Raw genomic sequence first — 19568 nt, forward strand, 5'->3', positions numbered from 1 at the left:
TCTGTACAATATATATTTTTTAAACATATAAAGAAAAAAATATCTATATCATTTACTAAGACCTACTAAAAGTTGTGACACATATAAAATGAAAATGTATTACTATTAATAACAATGTTAAATTATATAATGATAATTAATCAAATAAACTAGTGTAGCAATACTAATAAAATGCATTTCTTAAAATCAGGCTGAAGCAGTATTTTTTTTTAAAAATTAAAAAAAAGAATAAAAAGCTGTTCACAAGGTCCATCTAAATGGGATTGTGTGCAAGTGAACAGAGGGAAAAGAGCTGAACTATCAAAAACAGTCAGAGATTCAGACTGAGACACCGACGTCTCAATGTCACATCATGACTCAAACTGAAAAAAAGACACAAAGTTGCACAAAAACACCTATTTAAAATTCACTGTAAAACAACTATACTTCAATCAAAAAAATGTGCACACACATAGATGTCTGTGTTCAATGCGCAGCTTCGAAATGCACTTCTCCAGCTCCCAGATTGGCTTAAGGCTTGAAATTAAGCACAGAAGGATGTCATTTTTTAGTGTAAAAAAAATAAAAAAATAAAAGCAAATAATAGTGTAAATATAATGGCCTGATGACTCAATATTATTTGTTGTTCTGTGCATTCTGAAAAGGTCCCATCAATTTTCAATACATTTGTCATTAGTAGTGATGGCACATTGAACATGAATATTGAATAAGCACAAACAACAGACACAAGTTAGAATTAAATACTGTTGCAATTCAAACTAGGACAAAATGGAGTGGAAATACAGGTAAACTAAGCAAAATCCATTCGCTTTCATTCCAGTTTGATATTTTGTTTCCAGGTGTCCTTACAGATCCCCATGAGAGAGAACTGATGCTATGCTGCTCAGTAAGAACAGGTGCTTACAGGTCAAAATAAAGTCTGAAACTGGTCATACTGAAACCTCAATTCGTGAGCGTGACTGGAACAGTGCACTCATTCAAAGCACACTCAAAATCACTTGAAGCACAAAGTGAATGGCTTTATGTGCAAGCAAGTTGAGAAAGGACTAAACTCTTTATAATTAGGGTGGAAACCATGCAAAGCTCATTCCAAATTTACTTGCATTATGTTTTTATAATTCACTGAAATACTGCCTGCAGAAACAAGTCAGGATGACTACATGAAAACCCAGCACAATGTTAGAGTATATTTACTTAGCCACACAGGTCTGATGACCTTGAATTTAGTGTTTAAACATGACCCTTTACCCTTGGCCAGGGCTGACTTTTTGGGCAATGTGAGCTTGATGTTTCAAAACTCAAACAGCTGCAAGCACCATATCCTACTTAATGAACTAACAAAGTTTCCATATTTGTAGAACTTGTAGATAACGAATTGCATGCGTCTAAAAAAAAAAAAAAAAAAGTTAAATAAACTGTCTGCTCATTTTCCATTATGTCACACACACACATAACATAGGCTAAGCCAAATACTTTTGTTAAAACTTTTAACTTCGCACTAGAATGCAAAAGAAGAGTCAATCAATGGCAAACTTTTAAAACTCTATACTCTATTTACAGCACAGACACTGGGACAAGCGATACACCACTTTTCACGTGTTTGAATCAATGATTAATAGTGTATGTTTTTTTTCACTTAAGTAGGAACACAACATTCTGACCAGCATTATAAGAGTGCTGTAATAACGTCTTCTGGATCAAATGTAAACGCTTTACTGCAGTACTGAGGAGAGACCATATGACTCAAACAGACATTTTCATTAAATGTGTTTTTGTAAGTTGTTAAAAAGGGATCAAAATATTTTAACAGAGTTAATATTTTAAATAAAACAGCCTGTTTTGGACTACTGGATCAACAAGACTTCACTTAACTAGTAGGCCTAAAAACAATTTTGATCCATTTGAAACATCCCAAAATGTACATCATGGTCACTCTAAAATACCAAACAATTTTAAATGTTAAAAATCTCAATCCATCACAGTGAAACATTCAAGCCTAAATAAATTTGGGAGCTATAGGCAACAGGTGACTGACACAACATTAAGACCTGGCCAAACAACAGTGTATAGCCTCTAAAATACTAATACCATCACATCCATGATTTAAACTGTATGGATTGTTGCTCTGGTCGTGTATATATCAGGGTTGAGACTGTGTAGAACAAGAGTTTGATTAGCCTGTTCTGGGGAAGTGTGATGGGGTATCAGGAGTGAGTTTTTGTGGCTTAGAACTATAATTGTATGGGACCATTTGAAATGTCAGAAGTTTGATGAAGTGTCTCAGGAGCATGATGATGAGTTTTAAAGGTGTGATGTGTGTTATAGTAAGGTACACATCAACTGATCAGTGTGTGCTGCTGATGAACAGCCCCTACCTGTTCTCTCGATATACATGGCAGGGAAGGTCTGCGGGGCATCTTACAACTGCCATAATAACTGCTGGACGTCTCTCCCAAAGAAACACAGCTGGACCTTCTCCTGGGTCTGATGACGGGAACTTTCTCCTCCGTGTTAGGAATCCTGCCGGCCGTCTCCCTCGGTGGGTAATAGTGATCAAAACAAAGCGCCAGCAGAGAGCCGGAGACCCCCGCTATACACGCCAGCACCGGCCTGAGGGACGGAGACAGGCAGCCGAGGCTGGTGAAGGACAGCAGCCACACCAGGCTGGCGAAGACCAGGATCAGGACGCTGTGCTTAAGTTTGAGAGTGGGGATGAGAGTGAGCAGACCCACGCAGCCCAGCACAAACAGCAACCTGCCCATCATTTGCATCTGCTGGTGCTCCTCTCCCCACTGCAACAAGCGCAAGACCATCAAATCCCCCAAGTAGCATGATGCTGGTAAGGACAAAAGCCAACATCTGCTGCTCTCCCTCTTCGTCCGCCTCAGGTAGAGGGTCAGAAAGAAATACGCGCAGCCGATGCTGAATAAAGGACTGATGGACTGTGAGAAATCAAAGAGATAAGTCCGCAGATCCGAGACGCCGTGTTCACTCTGAAAGCTCTTCGAAATGAAACAGGAGAGCGCCAGAACCGCCAGCGCTCCCACGTAGAGAGCCGAGCCGCGGAATAGTTTGGACTTGAGGATATCCTCGTTGCAAAACCTGCAGACGTTGAATAAAAAGCCCCTCGGATGGTCTTGTTTTAACGGAGTGACGCAGCTCTTCACATAGCCGTTCCTGAAGCTCTCCGCGCTGTTTGCATTGCCAACAACACCATCGTGCTGTCTGATTTTACTGTGCAAAACCTCTCCGTCCTCCCGCACAGCCATGTTGTCCTCCTTCCGTGCTCTTTAAACTTTCATTCCTTCGAAATAAATCCTCCGTGTGTCAACGTTTCACTACATGACGGCAAACGCGCTCCATGGTCACTCAAACGTGCTCAGGCATTTTGGCCAGGAGGAAAAGAGGCTGAAATGTTGTTGTTTTTTAGCAGACTCGAGCTCTATGTCGCCGTCTAGGTGCGACAATTTGTAACAATGACTAGAGCGCGAGACACAGACGCGCGCGCTCTCTGCAGCGCAGACAAACCGCGCGCACCTTCAATTTATGTCTGTATTTTTTCATTTTTTTAGTCAGAATTACTACCGTTATTGCAATATTTAAACAATACTATAGACGGCTAAGTTATAAACATATATTAGGCTATATATGTAGAAAGTTGCCTATCTTAAGACCTAAAACACGGGAGCTTAGTTGTGAGTGTGTCCTATATTAGAAATAGCCTACTTTTGAGTCGTGTCACGGTATATATAGGCTAGGCTACACATTCGTTTTCTTTATTGTTTGTTTATACTTATACGATTCTAGCATATAATTAAGCTAAGCCAGTATTTAGTAATGTAAATAGTATTGAGTAGTCTGCCATTCGCGTTTTCTGCCGTTCATGAACCAACAGGCCCTTATGGTTTCAATGCATAAGCACCACAAGAGGTCACTAACATTGACATTATGTTACAGCTGAGTTGTCTTGTTTCTTACCAATGGGGGTTCCAGAATCTCAGCCAACCCAGGAACCCCATATTAAAATGCTGTTTTACACTGCAAACCTCATCATTATTATTTTATGCTAATTTTAGTTGAGTCTCTCTAATTAGCTACCTTTGCATTCTTTGCAATGTGCTCTATAAAAGCAACAAAATCAACCAAAGATGATATCACCAAATATCAACCAAAGATATTAACCACATAACAAATAATGGTGACACTTTATAATAAGGTTTCATTTTTAAACATTAGTTTACTGCACGAGAATGAACAATATTAGGCCAACTTCTACATCATTTGATAATCTTAATGTTAATTTCAACATTTACTAATACATTTTTAAAATGAAAAGTTGTATTTGTTAACATTATAGTTAATACATGAACTAACATGATTGATTGATTGTATGATGTATTGAAGGATTGTATTTTTATTAAATTACATGAACAAATATTATTAAATGCTAAAATGTATTATATTGTAACGTTTTGGCCAAAAACTTTTTTATATTTTTAGAGAAATTCCTTCTTGCTAATGGATCAGTCCACAGAGCCCCCGTATACATTCATGAATGTGTTAGAACATATACATTACCTTATCCCTTTCGGGGTGTTATTTTTAGTTCGGTCAAACAACTGTAGCAACATTCATTGTTAATACTGAAGCTTTTTACTTTTGCAAGACAGAACTGACCTTAAGATTATACGATTAAAATATAGAAATGGGGGGATGGCGACATAAATGGCCTCATGATCCTTTTGTATTTGTTCAGTCAACCTCTTTTTCTATTTCCTAAAGAAAAGAAAAAAAAAGTCCCTACAATACCAATGCTTCAGGTAAAAAGGAGTTGTATTGTGAAGAGTCTTTCCCTTAAAGCGTGAACACAAGGAATGGTTTGTTAAATGTTCTTAAAATGACTCACGTTTGTAAAAAGATCCAGATATGAGTTTATGAAAAAGTAATATATTTATTCCATATTGACGAGCAAGAACAATTCATGCATTTTGGCTGGAAAATTGGTTTGAAATTGTGGTTCTCGCATTATGGTTCAATTATGATCTCAAAAGATGGAGACTAATGCTGGTTCCATAATGCATTAAAATTGACCTCATTTACTTCACTTCTGCGCTGCAATCCCCACAGCTATCTTAAGAGCTTTTCCATGATTCCAACTGCGTAAGTGGTCAATAAAACCACCAGTGGTTCTCATGTGAAGATCTAATGTATCTTCCCAGTTTTTATGGTAAAAAGCAGTTCAGCATGAGGCTACATGATATTCATAAACAATTGTATGCACTCTTAAAAAAAAGTCTGTAAAGGCTTCAATGTAGCCTTGATATGAAGGAATTTTCCATATTGATTATTCAAGTATTTGCAAATATTTTGAATTGCGCATTGTATTGTGTTTTAGGGTTAAACAAAATGTCTGTAAACTGGCAGAAAGTAAAGTAATAAAAAATAATGTTACATTGTAAATGTAAATATATATGGCCTAACATTTAATATTCCAATATTATTCTAATTGTTAAAACAATGAGAGAATATTTAAATATTTAAATTGAATGGTAAATAATATAATAGAGAACTAAAATGCTACTGAAAATCTTCTTAGTGTAGGTAATCTCAACAGGCCTGTCTTTTGGCCAAGAGACTTAATAGAGACAGAAGAGACAGAATATTTTATAATTAGCCATTACTGTTTCATACCAGTATTGTTTTAGTATCATTGAGACGCTTTTACAGTTTTTATTAATATTTTTGAATTAGCCTACTTTTTGTTTTTATATAGTCCATTTGAATTTCTATAAATTTTTATTGTGTGTTTTTGTCTTTTTTTATTCAGTTTTATTAGGGTGTTTTTTTCTGTTTTAGTTTTAGCTATTTTAGTAGGCTACATCAAGATAAATAAAATTGAAATGTTGCCTTGGCATAAGTGAAATAAAACAAGTTTATTTTTTAGATTATTTTATTTCAGTTTACGTTTTATTTTTATTTACAGCAGCTAACGAATTTTCTAAAATATAATAACCCTCAGATCAGCGAATACAAAAAATCTTATACTATCGAAACTTTTCGCAACGAATATTAGGTTTTATTTTTTCCTTACACATCTCGACTAACACAAGGCAAATTAAGAATACCATTCCAGTATAAACCAGTAGAACATAACCTCAAACAGACACACTCCACAGCCACGAACGTAATCGCTGCAACAAACTTTCGCGTTTGCGTAACCGTGTAGTGTGATCCTTCTAGCTCGCTGTAGTATTGATGTGGCCAAGTCAGTCAGGTTCCACGTCACTCGGAAGGATCGGAATCTCTCCAGACACGGATGCGCATACAGAAGAGACAGACCTGAGACCTATTTGAAAGGTAATAAATGAACAGCTTAACAAGAAAGCACATTAATAAAAATCTAATTTGTTGTTATTTTAAGCCACAGACAATAATCACAGGTTGTCTGTGTTCGTTTTTATCACAGACTGTTAGCGTGCTAGCTGCTACTGCAGCAGTGATGTCGATTGATCACGCAATCACTAATATAACTGTACAACATTAACTGTGTTATATATATATATGTGTGTGTGTGTAATTAGACAGAAGTGCTGATATTAATACGTTTCGTGTTTATAATACATGCACAACATGGTACAAATCGGCCTTTTGCCACGGCTGGCTCAGGGTTTTCAAACTAACAGTTAGCTGCTAATTCAGTGAATCCCAGTGCTGTCGTAGACCGTGAGAGTTCTGACAGGATCCTGTTTAAAAATTCTTGTTAACAGGATAGATAGATAGACTCCAAATTCACGGTCGACATTAGTTGAAGGTATAGTTGGACTCTGCTTTATGAAACTTAGCTGCACGTATACCGTCTTAGTATCATGGTGTTCAAAGAGGTAGAAGTTTTACATATAAAACTTAGAGAAATATAATTAAAACGATGTACACTCACATAAGGTGACTCCAGTTATAACAGTCTTACAGAAAATGGGTTTTATTATACATGATGCTGGTAGTCCTTCATGGGCACCACTAAGTTGACATTACATGTCCTGTTGTGACATACAATTGAGATACTTCAATTAAAAGTGTTTATTTGTGTAGTGCTTTGTTTGAGCCATTGCTCAGTTCACTTAATGTACATGAATAATTATAAAAGTACCAAACAATATACATTATTTCAACAGAGTTGTTACATTACACACATCATTATAGATTCCATTTCAAAGGCTTTTTCTGTTTATGGTATTTAATGACTATTCACTTGAACTTTTACTAATGTATTTTGTAACCTTTGTTTTAGGAAACCTCATAGGCATTCTGTCTGAGTGGAGTCTCGTGAAGGGAAGAAGAGCTGACATCATGACAGCCGCGGAGAATGTGTGTTACACCCTCATCAATGTCACCAATGACTCTGAACCACCATCGGAAGTCAGCTTAAAAGCTGATTTAGGTAATATACATGTGTAGTAATTTGATATTTTTTCATTAACATTCATGCACACTATCGCTTTAAAAGTTTGGGGTTGATTGAGATTTTTAAATGTTTTTGAGAACAGTCTCTTGTTGCATTTATTTGATCAAAAGTACAGTAAGAACAATAATATTACCAAATATTATTACAATTTAAACATAATAATATTCCATTTTATATATTTTAAAAATGTCATTTATTCCTTTGATGGCAAAGCTAATTTTTTCTGCAGCCAATTCTTTAGTTTTTAGTGTCACGCAATCCTTCTGAAATTGTTCTAATATGCTTTGAGTGATTAATAGAAAGTTCAAAAGAACAGCATTTATTTAAAACCTAAATCATTTAGAACAATGTGAAAGTATTGACTGTCATTCTTGATCAATGTAATGAAAATGCATCCTTGCTGAATAAAAGTTTTAACCCCAACATTTTGAAAGGTGGTAAATGGGGGTTAAAATGCACCCTAACAGTTTTCCTCTTTTATTTTTGTCAAAACAGAAAAGGGAGAAATCAAAGCCAAGACAGAGGCATTGAAGAAGGTCATCATCATGATCCTGAATGGAGAGAAACTGCCAGGCCTGTTAATGACCATCATCCGGTTTGTGCTGCCTCTGCAGGACCACACAATAAAGAAACTACTCCTAGTTTTTTGGGAGATTGTTCCCAAAACTACTCCTGATGGCAAACTTCTTCAGGAGATGATCTTGGTCTGTGATGCCTACAGGAAGGTAGACATGAAATATGGAGCTATAATGTGTATTGCTAATTGTGAGGGTATATTGTGTCTATTTCTTTGTTGAAATATGCCATCTGTGTTATGCATCTGTAGGATCTCCAGCATCCCAATGAGTTCATCCGTGGCTCTACACTGCGCTTCCTGTGCAAGCTGAAGGAATCTGAGCTGCTGGAGCCCCTTATGCCAGCGATTCGTGCCTGTCTGGAACACCGTCACAGCTACGTACGACGCAATGCAGTCCTGGCCATCTACACTATCTACAGGTGTGTTGGTGGACCTTTGTGTGCACAAGTGAGAGACAAACATCAGAGACCATTTTCTTTCTTTTTAGCGCAATTTTCCACCGGACAAAATTGCGATTAACAACTCATGATTTCTGTTCTGTTCTGTCTGTGCGCACCAATCTTGCACTTCTATCTACTCCTCAACCAGACCACCTAGAGACTTCGGGTTTTCGGCATTATGTTAAGGAAGGTCTAATCTCGGGAACGCACAAAAAAAATCCAGGAAAAGATTTTGGATTTCCTGGAAATTCCAGAAAAAAATCTGTTTTTTGCAAATTTCTCGGCAACCATAATAGCTATCGAGTTGAAACAAATTGCAATCGATAGCTTCTAAAATTTACAATAATATTAGAAAAAAATCTTTGATCAAAAATCTTTCCTTTATGCTTCAAAAATTGAATTTTGAGTGTTGTGATCCCATGACGTGAGAAAATTGCGCTAAAACACTCACTGAGTTTTTATTACTTGTTTTTCTTTTTTTAGGAACTTTGAGCATTTGATCCCAGATGCTCCTGAGCTGATTCATGATTTTCTTGTAAATGAGAAAGATGCAAGCTGCAAGAGAAACGCATTTATGATGCTGATTCATGCAGATCAGGTACACAGTCTGATTAATAACAATAATTATTATTTTATATTATTTTTGTTACAAGAATGAATCTCATGAAGCTAAGTATTTGTTCTTTTAATATATTTTTGCAGGATAGAGCTCTGGACTACTTAAGCACATGTATTGATCAGGTGCATACTTTCGGAGACATTCTACAGCTCGTCATTGTGGAACTAATTTATAAGGTGAGGTGTCTATTCATATCTTAAAGTAATTCTTGTTTAACCCACAGAGATCCAGCGTAGCAGAATTGCTTTGTACGTATAAAGCAATTAAATATTGAACTTTCTTTAAATATGGGTAAAAACATCAAACAGTTGCTGACACTCTAATATTGATCACAACAACAGTTACACAAAATGTTAAGCTTAACAGTATTAGAACAAATGTATCTATTTACAAAATAAGTATTTGATATGTAATATTTTCTAATACTTGTAAATGTCTAGTGCTGGGTAAAGGCTTACATGCCTTGACATTTTGAACGTAAATAATTTTGAGACCATTTTTGTAGGCGTAGCAAAAATGAAATGCTGGGCATTAGGGGTCAAATGTTTTTCTATTGTTCTCACACAATTAAGTCTCTTCGGTGAATTAATTATTCCAATTTTATCAGGTGTTTTCTGAGTTGTTTCGTCATTATTGTCTCAGTGATATAACTATAAATATGTTTAAATTAAGTGGTATTAAAATTCCTATATTAAATTTATTATAAGCTTTGCTTGGAATTTAAAATGGTGAACTTTTCATGACTGAATTGTGTTGAGAATTCAAAACTTTCAATTACCATGTAGTGGCAAAATTTTGCAGCCTTAAATTCTCAGCACTGCTTTTTTATGTAACTATTGGCTTCTTAAACGCATGAATAAGGGTGAAAGAATACATCATGAATATCAATGCGTTTTTTACTAACCCTCATGTCGTCCTAAAGCTGTATTTTTTAAAAAGAATATTAATAGTTTTTATGTGTAACAACACAACAGTTCATGGTGACCATGGGCTGTTAAGCTCTGAAGGGACAAAATCACAATGAAGGTGGTCCATACAATATTTGTGCTATAATCCACATTTACTGATAAACTACTATTTTACAGAACTGCTGTCAGCAACAGCACAGTTATTCCTCATGCTTAATTAATTAAATGCTGAGCTCTTCAGCATTATGCTGTTTATGCACACTGCATATTATCAGGTGGTCTAGATCAGTGTTTCCCAACCTCTTCTTTTTTGGGGGGCCACAGCACAGTTTTGATAAGTAAAAAATCCCATGGCTCACCACTAAGCACTAAAATAACAAAATTGCACAACATGCATTGCTTCAAATTGCATTTTAAAACTCGATATTATATTAATAGTAGTAATTACATTAAACGTGATTACTACTTTTAATATAACCACTAGTATGCCAGGACGCAGGGGTTGGGAATCACTGGTCTAGATTAAAGAAAACAGTCTTCTCACTGTGTCTATTTTATATCTCTACATTTGCTTAGGTCTGCCATGCCAACCCCTCAGAGAGAGCTCGTTTCATCCGTTGTATATACAACCTGCTGCAGTCATCCAGTCCTGCTGTAAAATATGAAGCAGCTGGAACTCTGGTTACTCTGTCCAGCGCTCCCACCGCCATCAAGGTACCAGTGTCTAACACCAGGGTTGTTCCCATATATACGTTTTCTGCATGGTGGAAAATAGTGGAATGACATTGGTTGAATGTTCTTTGTTTCAGGCTGCTGCTCAGTGCTACATTGATCTGATCATTAAAGAGAGCGACAACAACGTGAAACTCATTGTTCTGGACCGGCTGATTGAGCTGAAGGAACACCCCACACATGAGCGTGTGCTGCAGGTACACATGAGTTCATCACCTCTTTTGGAGCCATTCGTTCCACAAATGAGACCAGTAACAGGACGTTTGGTGATTTGTTCTGCTCGTAGGACCTTGTGATGGATATTCTGAGGGTTTTGACAACTCCCGATCTTGAGGTCCGCAAGAAGACCCTACAGCTGGCCTTGGACTTGGTGTCATCCCGCAATGTAGAGGAGGTGTGTGACAACATGCCATTTAAAGGGATAGATCATCAGGATTGTCATTTATTCATGTCATTTCAATCCTGTATGACTTATTTTCTTAAGTGGAACACAAAAGGAGAAATGTTGAAGAATGTATTGGCCACTCTTTTCCATGTAATGAAAGAGAACAGGGACTGTAAATGGCCAAAAAGAACCGTAAAAGCACTATAAAAGTAGTCTGTTTGACTTAAGGGGTGGTCACACCACTTTTCATTCCATTGACAAATGCAGGAGACCGGAAACAAAAGCTCATGCAAAGAAGTTTCGCATTTTGTTCTCAAGTTCAAGTTTAGTGGACAAGTTTTGTTTGCATCACATGTAGATTTGACCAATAGAACGATACGTCATGACGTGACCTCTTAGCTAAATTAAAAGTACACAAACTGTAAAGCTGCAGGTTTGTGACGTCATATCTCGTTTATTGCATTGTCGAAAGCAATTTCGCATACTCAAAGTCTAGTGTAAAAGCTCCATAATTTGCCATTCTATTACTTTATTAGTGCTTTTTTTTCTGAGTTTGTCGCTTGACATCCTGGATCCCATTTCCCATTTACTCTCTTTATATGGAGAAATAAGATCAAGAAGATACAATGAACAAAATTAAAGTCTTTTATACGATGACAAATAATTACTATTAACTAATTGCACTGTCCTATTCAAGCGAAATGCCTGAATTGTTCTTTTTCTGCAGCTGGTTATAGTGCTAAAGAAAGAAGTCATCAAAACCAACAATGTGACAGAGCATGAAGACACAGACAAGTACAGGCAGCTGCTTGTTCGCACTCTCCACTCGTGTAGCGTGCGCTTCCCTGACATGGCAGCCAATGTCATCCCCGTGGTACGTCTACTGACTGAACACTCAGAATGCTTTTTTACAGTTAAACTATTTCAAAATATTCTTTACTAGCAAAGAAATTGAAGTTACACACTTCACTAGATCGGTGGACTATCTAACTTTTACTGTTAAAACATCTATCCCTTTTCTCATCTTTACTCTTAAATTCACTTCTTGTGTTTTGTGTGGCCACAGCTGATGGAATTCCTGAGTGACACTAATGAGGCGGCCGCAGCCGATGTGCTGGAATTTGTGCGTGAGGCGATTCAGAGGTTTGACAACCTTAGACCTCTCATCATTGAGAAGATGCTGGAGGTTTTCCACGCCATCAAGACGGTCAAGTAAGAGATGCTTTTTAACTGCTTCCTTAGAAGTTCGATAAATCCAATTGCATAAATCATCTGTATATGAAAACTTAATTGGTGTATTATTCTAGACCACTTGATAGTACTTTGTCCTGTTTAGTGTTGTAAAAGGGATTGTGATGCATTGCAGTGATTTTTAAAGAGGACTTTTGTTTTGCAGGATTTACAGAGGAGCTCTGTGGATTTTGGGTGAATATTGCAGCACTAAAGAGGACATCCAGAGTGTCATGACAGAAGTCCGTAGATCTTTGGGAGAGGTCTGTAGTACATTGATTTGAATCGCTTTGTCACATCCAGAGCTTGTCATTAAAGTGTCATGAAACCCCCCCTGTTTTAGCCTGGTCGTTCACACCTAAGTGTTCGAAAAAGTCTCAAGAAATGGGTGTGTAAAGCTGTGGGAAAATGGGAGAGCTGAGAGTGGGAAAAAGGGGAAACAACAACTTATATAACAGACTTACAACACACTCATTATACAGACACATCAATATTAAAATATGATCACGGACAAAACCCCCCACAAAAACAGAGTTGAGGGCACCTTGATGCATTTGATGCATAACTCAAACTCATCAGAAGAACGCGGAATAACATTTAAAAGGTATAATCATATTTTCATTATATTTACGAGCACTACAGTCTCTGAACAAACTACACCCGTCAGTTCAACACAAAGAATAAAGGCATGGTTGCTTTTTTGTCCATTGTTCTTTGAATTTTCGGTCTACATCGTTGTCTTCTGTGTATCAGAATAATTCATCGTGTCATCACATTTATCATCAAACGCATGGCTGTATCAGTGTCCATATTTGCATATATATTTAATTTGAAGAAGACGTGATTAAATATGTGCGCATACACAGTGCTGGTTCATGTTTAGAGCACTGGAGTAAATATGTCCATAACTTGAAACACGCTTACTCTAGTCCGGATATGATCTATGATCCGTGTTGTGAGCGCTATTAAACTCATTGCGGCGCTCAAAAAATGTGTTTTAGGGTTTCATGACCCTTTAATGGTGAAATGTCAAATGAATTCCTGATAGTAACCATATCAAGTCAAATGAAATTGAGTGGAAGACTCAAATTAGTGTTGCAATGCAAAATGCAGTGAAATAAGGACAGAAATATATTATTGTGTAATACAATTTTAATATTCTATGTACAGGGTTCACATGGTTCTGGAAATATTTGGGAATTTCCAGGTCTGGAAAATTCTTGCAAATTAATATCTTCATAGGTTATGAAAAGTTCTGCAGTCGGTATAATACTAGAAAATACTAGAAAACTATTTATTTGGATAGAAACTATTATTGCGAGTGTGACTGCTGTAAAATTATTTTTTTAAATCCTTATTCAGTCATTACAAGTGACTGGAAAAGTCATGGAAATGAATTTGTCAGAAACTGTGAGACCCTGAATATAACAATTCTACTACTACTATATTAATATAGTTATAATAGTTATTTATCAAAAATCAAAACAGGAAACAATATTGTGAATGATACAGTGCACAGTATACATCTAAAACTGAGATACGGCTGACTCTTTAAAGATTAGCAAAATTGCGTCCTCTATAACATCCTCTATAAATGTCTCTACACCTTATAGTGCTTTCAAACATTACATTGTTTTATATTATGTCTTCTTTCTTCTTATTCAGATACCAATCGTGGAGAATGAATTGAAGAAGGAGTCTGGAGAGGTGAAACCTGAGGAAGAGATGACTGCAACTCCAGCTCCTAAGCTGGTGACAGAAATGGGCACCTACGTCACTCAGAGCGCCCTGAGTAGCAGCAGGCCATCCAAGAAAGAAGAGGACAGGTGATTCTCTCCCCTGACTGATACATTATGGAGATAGTCCTCCGTATTACATCTCTAAAATGTCCCTTTATTCTGTAGGCCTCCTCTAAGGGGTTTCCTGATGGATGGAGACTTTTACGTTGCTGCCTCATTGGCCACCACCCTCACCAAAGTGGCCCTGCGCTATGTTGCCCTTGCCGAGGACAAAAAAAGACAAAATGTAAATGAATTTTAAAACCCCTCATTCCATGAACAGTGACTAAACTGTCAATTGAATTATTCATGTGTCTAATTGTGGTAGAATAAATGTTATTTTGCTGTTTTTAGTCCTTTGTGGCAGAGGCCATGCTGTTCATGGCCACTGTGCTCCATCTGGGCAAGTCGTCTCTACCCAAGAAGCCCATCACCGATGATGACGTGGAACGGATCTCGCTGTGCCTTAAAGTCCTGTCCGAATGCTCGCCCCTCATGAACGACATCTTTAACAAAGAGTGCCGCAGATCCCTGTCCCATATGCTCACTGTCAGACTGGAGGAAGAGAAACTGTCTCAGAAGGTATATGGTATAATGTTGGATAATGTCTTAGAGTAAAAGATCATCATTTGTGACCATGATATTGAATTATGTTGTTGTTCTTGTTTTATCAGAAAGAGTCTGAGAAGCGTAACGTGACTGTTCAGGCGGATGATCCGATCTCCTTCATGCAGCTGACCGCTAAGAGCGAGATGGCGTCCAAAGAAGATCAATTCCAACTCAGTCTGCTGGCCGCGATGGGCAATACTCAGAGGAAAGAAGCCGCAGACCCTCTGGCTTCTAAACTTAACAAGGTATTTGGAGGATTTTATTTGTATCATTTTGAATCTGTACAAGTCGTGTTTTTATTATAGTGACAAAATTAAAAAGGTTGTTTGTAGTTTGTCATCTTTTACCACCAGAGGGCATGTTGGTTCATCTGATGGGAATTTTAACACTAAAATGTCACATCAGGCAGGAGCCTTAAGAATGTTCCGTCCATTTACAGCATCTCACAATATAGTAGTTCCATACTTCAGCAAAGCATTTGAATTGCCGGTTTTGATCTTTTTCATTACAATGTATAAATAGCTTTTATATTTTTTGTGCATTTGTTTATCAGTTAGATTACCATGACTAGTGTTTCTCAACCTTTTTGACTCCAAGACCTCAGCAATATTTGAAGGCCCCCTCCCCATATAGGCTAATAGTTTTGCTCTAGTACATCAGCCGTAAGTTTTGTTTTCGATGGTTATTTTAAATGTACAGAAACTAGGAGTGTCCATAGATTTTTTTTAAGAAGTAACTAAAATAATTCTAATTAAAATAAATACCTTTTCTAATTCCAGAAGTTTTAAAAGCTGAATGTTCTTCAATGATCCATCTCTATGTAACATGAATTTACATGACTTTTCCAGGTCCAGAAATGGCAATTTTAAACTTAGGCTACCATATATCCAGGGCGGTAGGGAAAAAATGCTGTTGAGCTAGTGAGTTAAAAATATGACCTTTTGATTTTTAGCTTTTATAGCTTGTTTTGTCTCGTTTTAAATCATTTTAGGTTATCTTGAGGCCCCCTATTGGGCCCTGGCCCTGTGGTTGAAAACCATGTCCTTGACTGAACCATCTTGTGTTTTCTTCCAGGTCACCCAATTGACTGGTTTCTCAGATCCAGTGTACGCAGAAGCTTATGTACATGTCAATCAGTATGACATCGTCCTGGATGTCCTGGTTGTTAACCAGACTAGCGACACCCTACAGAACTGTACCTTGGAACTGGCAACACTTGGTACAAGCTGTTCCTTTCATCCATAAAAATAATTGGCTAGTGTGTTTTTGGTGCATGTTTTACTGAATATATTCCTCAAACTCCAGGTGATCTTAAATTGGTTGAGAAACCATCTCCTCTCACATTGGCTCCTCACGACTTTGCCAACATCAAAGCTAACGTGAAAGTGGCCTCCACAGAGAATGGCATCATATTTGGAAACATAGGTTTGTGGACTATATGTAGATATCCTTATTTAAACCTGTACTATTTTGTTGTTGAGTTAGGACCTGGAATCACTTCAATAATCCAAAACACATATTTTGCAGTATATGATGTATCAGGAGCAGCCAGTGACAGAAATTGCGTAGTTCTCAGCGACATTCACATTGACATCATGGACTACATTCAGCCGGCCTCCTGCACAGATGCTGAGTTCAGACAGATGTGGGCTGAATTTGAGTGGGAAAATAAGGCAAGTCTGGGGGACTGGTGAATTCTTTGTGGACAACTGCTACGTTAATCTCCTTTCTGCTTGCTGGAATTTGTTCTGTTTTGTTTCCACACAGGTTACCGTCAACACCAACATCACAGATCTGACCGAGTATCTCCAACACATTCTTGGGTCCACCAACATGAAGTGCTTGACCCCAGAGAAGGTACAATACTCACTTGATGAGAACAGTAAACGCACTGCTGGGCAGATTACTTACAATTTGTAGTCGGTTACTGATTCCAAATTACATGACAGTTTTAGTTAGTAACATAATCCATTACATTTACACATTTAAGGTCATATAATCGGACTACTTTTTGATTACTTTGAGATTACTTTTCGCCCAACTTGTTTATCACATTAATTTGAATAGGAGCATATTTTACCATGTAAGTTACAAAAAGAATTTCCATGCTTTATCTACAACATGAAGTGCATTAAAAATTACATTACGTCAGGGTTTCCCAGACTGGGGTTTGTGATGGAGCTGAATTAAACTGAGTTTAATGAAAAGTATGAAATGAAGTGAATCTGTACATTTTAATTTGTTTGAAATACTAAAGTCTTCCAAAGACCACGGTGAAATGACTCACTGAGTGATAATTCAAATAATAAATGTGTTGGAGCTGATTAGATATGCAATGTTGAGAAAACACTTCTTAAAAGTCAAATGATTTCTGTAAATCCAGTGATCTGCTGTGCGAGTCTCAGTTTTCAGTGATCGGCTCATGACTCGTGGCTGGTCTGTGTGTGCAATTCCACAAACCTGGAAGACCTTCTGAACGTATATAAGCAGTAGGCTTTTTAATGTAAAATGTAAAACAAAAAGTAATTGAGACAATCAGTGAATTATGAATAATTTACTGCCATTGCGAGAATAACATGTAATCAATAAATAAAGTAATGTAGTCCTATTACGAGTATTTTAAAATGTAATCTAATCTAATTACAAGTACATTTGGAATCTTATTACAAAATTCAGATTACATGTAATCAGTTGCTATACCCAGCACTGAGTAAACCCCTCTATGATTTAATAACACATATTTACATTCATATCTCATGTTTTCCTTTTGTAACTCAGGCCCTGTCCGGTATCTGTGGCTTCATGGCAGCAAATCTGTATGCTCGCTCTATATTTGGAGAGGATGCCCTTGCAAACGTAAGCATCGAAAAGCCAATCCACATGGGACCTGATGCCCCAGTCAATGGACATATTCGCATCCGAGCCAAAAGCCAGGTGATGTTTTTTACTCTTTGCACCGTTTTAATTAAAAGGCATTGGGATCTTTATAGTAAATACTAAATGCTGGATTAGCATTTTTGTGCCTACAGGCGTGGATAATGTTTTATAATTTCAGTAATGGATTTAGTAAATTCTTTTATCCTGATGTGCCTTTGTATGTTTTTTGAATCTCCCTATGTGATGTTATACTGCATGATTGATAACTCCTCTTTGTTTTTGTTTTTTTCAATAGGGTATGGCTTTGAGTCTGGGTGACAAGATCAACCTCTCTCAGAAGAAGTCTCACTCGTAAATTTCAACGACTGAGGCCATCGAGTCAAAAGGCGAGATTCGACTAAAAAGCGTTACGGTTATCCTACGTCTTGTCTTTTTTTTCCCGCTATCGCTTGTTTGTGTCCCTCCAGACTGCCGTACACATGCAGTGCTTTGTGGCCAAGCTCTAAGCTCTTCAATCCCATAAAATATGTCTAAAGGGGATTATTTTGACATTTTCTACCAACACGATTCTTAACTGCTCTAAAAGGGATTGACCCTGTTCATCTGTAATCATGTTTCAATAAACATTGCACACCATATACCACAAAAGCGTATTTATTCTCTTGTTAAACGAATAGTGTTACAATGACCCTTTTATGTAAGTATAAGAACAGTACTGCCCTCAAACTACAGTTGACACAACAAAGGATGTGTTCTCTTGAAGAAAATCTTCTGGAATCTTGAGAATTTGTTATGGTCTCCTGCCTCTTAGATGACTTGGACTCATAAGACTTGTGGTCAGTCATAACTTTCATGTCTACGTAATGCATTATAATATTAAGGACGAAGGCGTCAAGGTCATCATGGCCCTGAGTATATAAGGAGCCACATTAAATTTTTTTTATGTTTTTTGAAAGAAGGGTCTAATACTCATCATTTGCATTTATTTGATTAAAAATTCAGTAAAAACAACAATATTGTGAAATATTATTACATTTTAAAATAACCTTTTTCTATTTGTATTTGTATGTATGGGGGTGGTGGTGGCGCAATGGATAAGACACATGCCTTTGGTGTGAGAGACCCGGGTTCGAATCCACTGTGAGACACCAATGTGTCCCTGAGCAAGACACTTAACCCCTAGTTGCTCCAGAGGTGTGCGACCTCTGACATATATAGCAATTGTAAGTCGCTTTGGATAAAAGCGTCAGCTAAATGAATAAATGTAAATGTAAATTTTAAAATGTAATTTATTCCTGTGATGACAAAGCTGAATTTTCAGCATCACTCCAGTCTTCAGTTACATGATCCTTCAGGAATCAATGTAAGTTTGATTTGTTGCCCAAGAAACATTTCTTATTATCAACGTAGTACGGAGCCTCTAATGGGACATGGTGATGGAAAAAAATATTACAATGCTTCTGCATTTGCTCTCAAAGGTTTTGCGTTCCCTCGAGAAACTGTTCGCTCGCAAAATGTTTTGTTGAAGAACGCAAAACATTTTGCAATCAAAAACAAAAGTTTTTCGAGGGAACGCAAAAGCATTGACAAATAATTGTTGTTCCCATCTCTTTTTTCCCCCCCTTCACCATGTCCCACAAACAGTTGTGCTGCTTAACATTTTTGTGAAAAATGCTGATAATTTATTTTTTTTCATGAGAAAGTTCAAAAGAACAGCATTTGTATGAAACAGAAATCTATTGTAACAACATAAATGCCTTTTTTGATCAATTTAATGCATCCTTGCAGAATGAAAGTATCATCTGAGCCCAGACTTTTGAACGGAAGTGTTATGTAGTCACGGCATTCACCTGGTCACCAGTCATTGTCTCATAAAGTGCAGTGGAAGCAGTTTTTGATGTAAATGATACATTAGATCTAAGTAGCTTCCAGGTTCATGCAGAGTGGGAGA

At 37.1% G+C, this 19568-nt stretch overlaps 2 protein-coding genes across 3 annotated transcripts in view; one reads left to right on the forward strand and one right to left on the reverse strand.

Moving 5' to 3' along the window:
* pde3b (phosphodiesterase 3B) overlaps nucleotides 1-3475 on the reverse strand; it is a 59510-nt gene extending 56035 nt beyond the window's left edge. The window contains exon 1 of one of the 2 annotated variants that reach the window (XM_084404573.1): nucleotides 2376-3475. In XM_084404573.1, coding sequence (XP_084260699.1) covers nucleotides 2376-3269 — 894 coding nt within the window. In that variant the 5' untranslated portion in view covers nucleotides 3270-3475. The remainder of the gene's footprint in view (nucleotides 1-2375) is intronic. The other variant, XM_084404572.1, reaches the window with a different exon arrangement.
* Nucleotides 3476-6237: 2762 nt separating this feature from the next.
* copb1 (COPI coat complex subunit beta 1) lies at nucleotides 6238-18255 on the forward strand. The gene is made up of 22 exons (XM_084405317.1): nucleotides 6238-6357; nucleotides 7289-7438; nucleotides 7958-8187; nucleotides 8289-8458; nucleotides 8963-9077; nucleotides 9182-9274; nucleotides 10583-10720; nucleotides 10816-10935; nucleotides 11025-11132; nucleotides 11851-11997; nucleotides 12190-12335; nucleotides 12520-12616; nucleotides 14019-14179; nucleotides 14258-14378; nucleotides 14486-14713; nucleotides 14806-14985; nucleotides 15815-15959; nucleotides 16046-16165; nucleotides 16268-16413; nucleotides 16508-16597; nucleotides 17519-17674; nucleotides 17913-18255. Exons 2-22 carry the CDS (start codon nucleotides 7348-7350, stop codon nucleotides 17970-17972), a joined length of 2862 nt encoding a protein of 953 aa, XP_084261443.1. The 5' UTR covers nucleotides 6238-6357; nucleotides 7289-7347; the 3' UTR covers nucleotides 17973-18255.
* The last annotated feature ends 1313 nt before the right edge of the window (nucleotides 18256-19568 follow it).

This window comes from Rutilus rutilus, assembly GCF_951802725.1.
Source record: "Rutilus rutilus genome assembly, chromosome: 3".
NCBI lineage: Eukaryota > Metazoa > Chordata > Actinopteri > Cypriniformes > Leuciscidae > Rutilus > Rutilus rutilus.

What these genes read in the sequence shown, in the direction of transcription:
- copb1 (XM_084405317.1), top strand. Translation starts at nt 7,348, where the DNA reads ATGACAGCCGCGGAGAATGTGTGTTACACCCTCATCAATGTCACCAAT. An exon ending in TCTGTGATGCCTACAGGAAG is followed by an intron (nt 8,188 to 8,288) that starts GTAGACATGAAA and finishes ATGCATCTGTAG; the next exon opens with GATCTCCAGCATCCCAATGA. An exon ending in GCCATCTACACTATCTACAG is followed by an intron (nt 8,459 to 8,962) that starts GTGTGTTGGTGG and finishes TTCTTTTTTTAG; the next exon opens with GAACTTTGAGCATTTGATCC.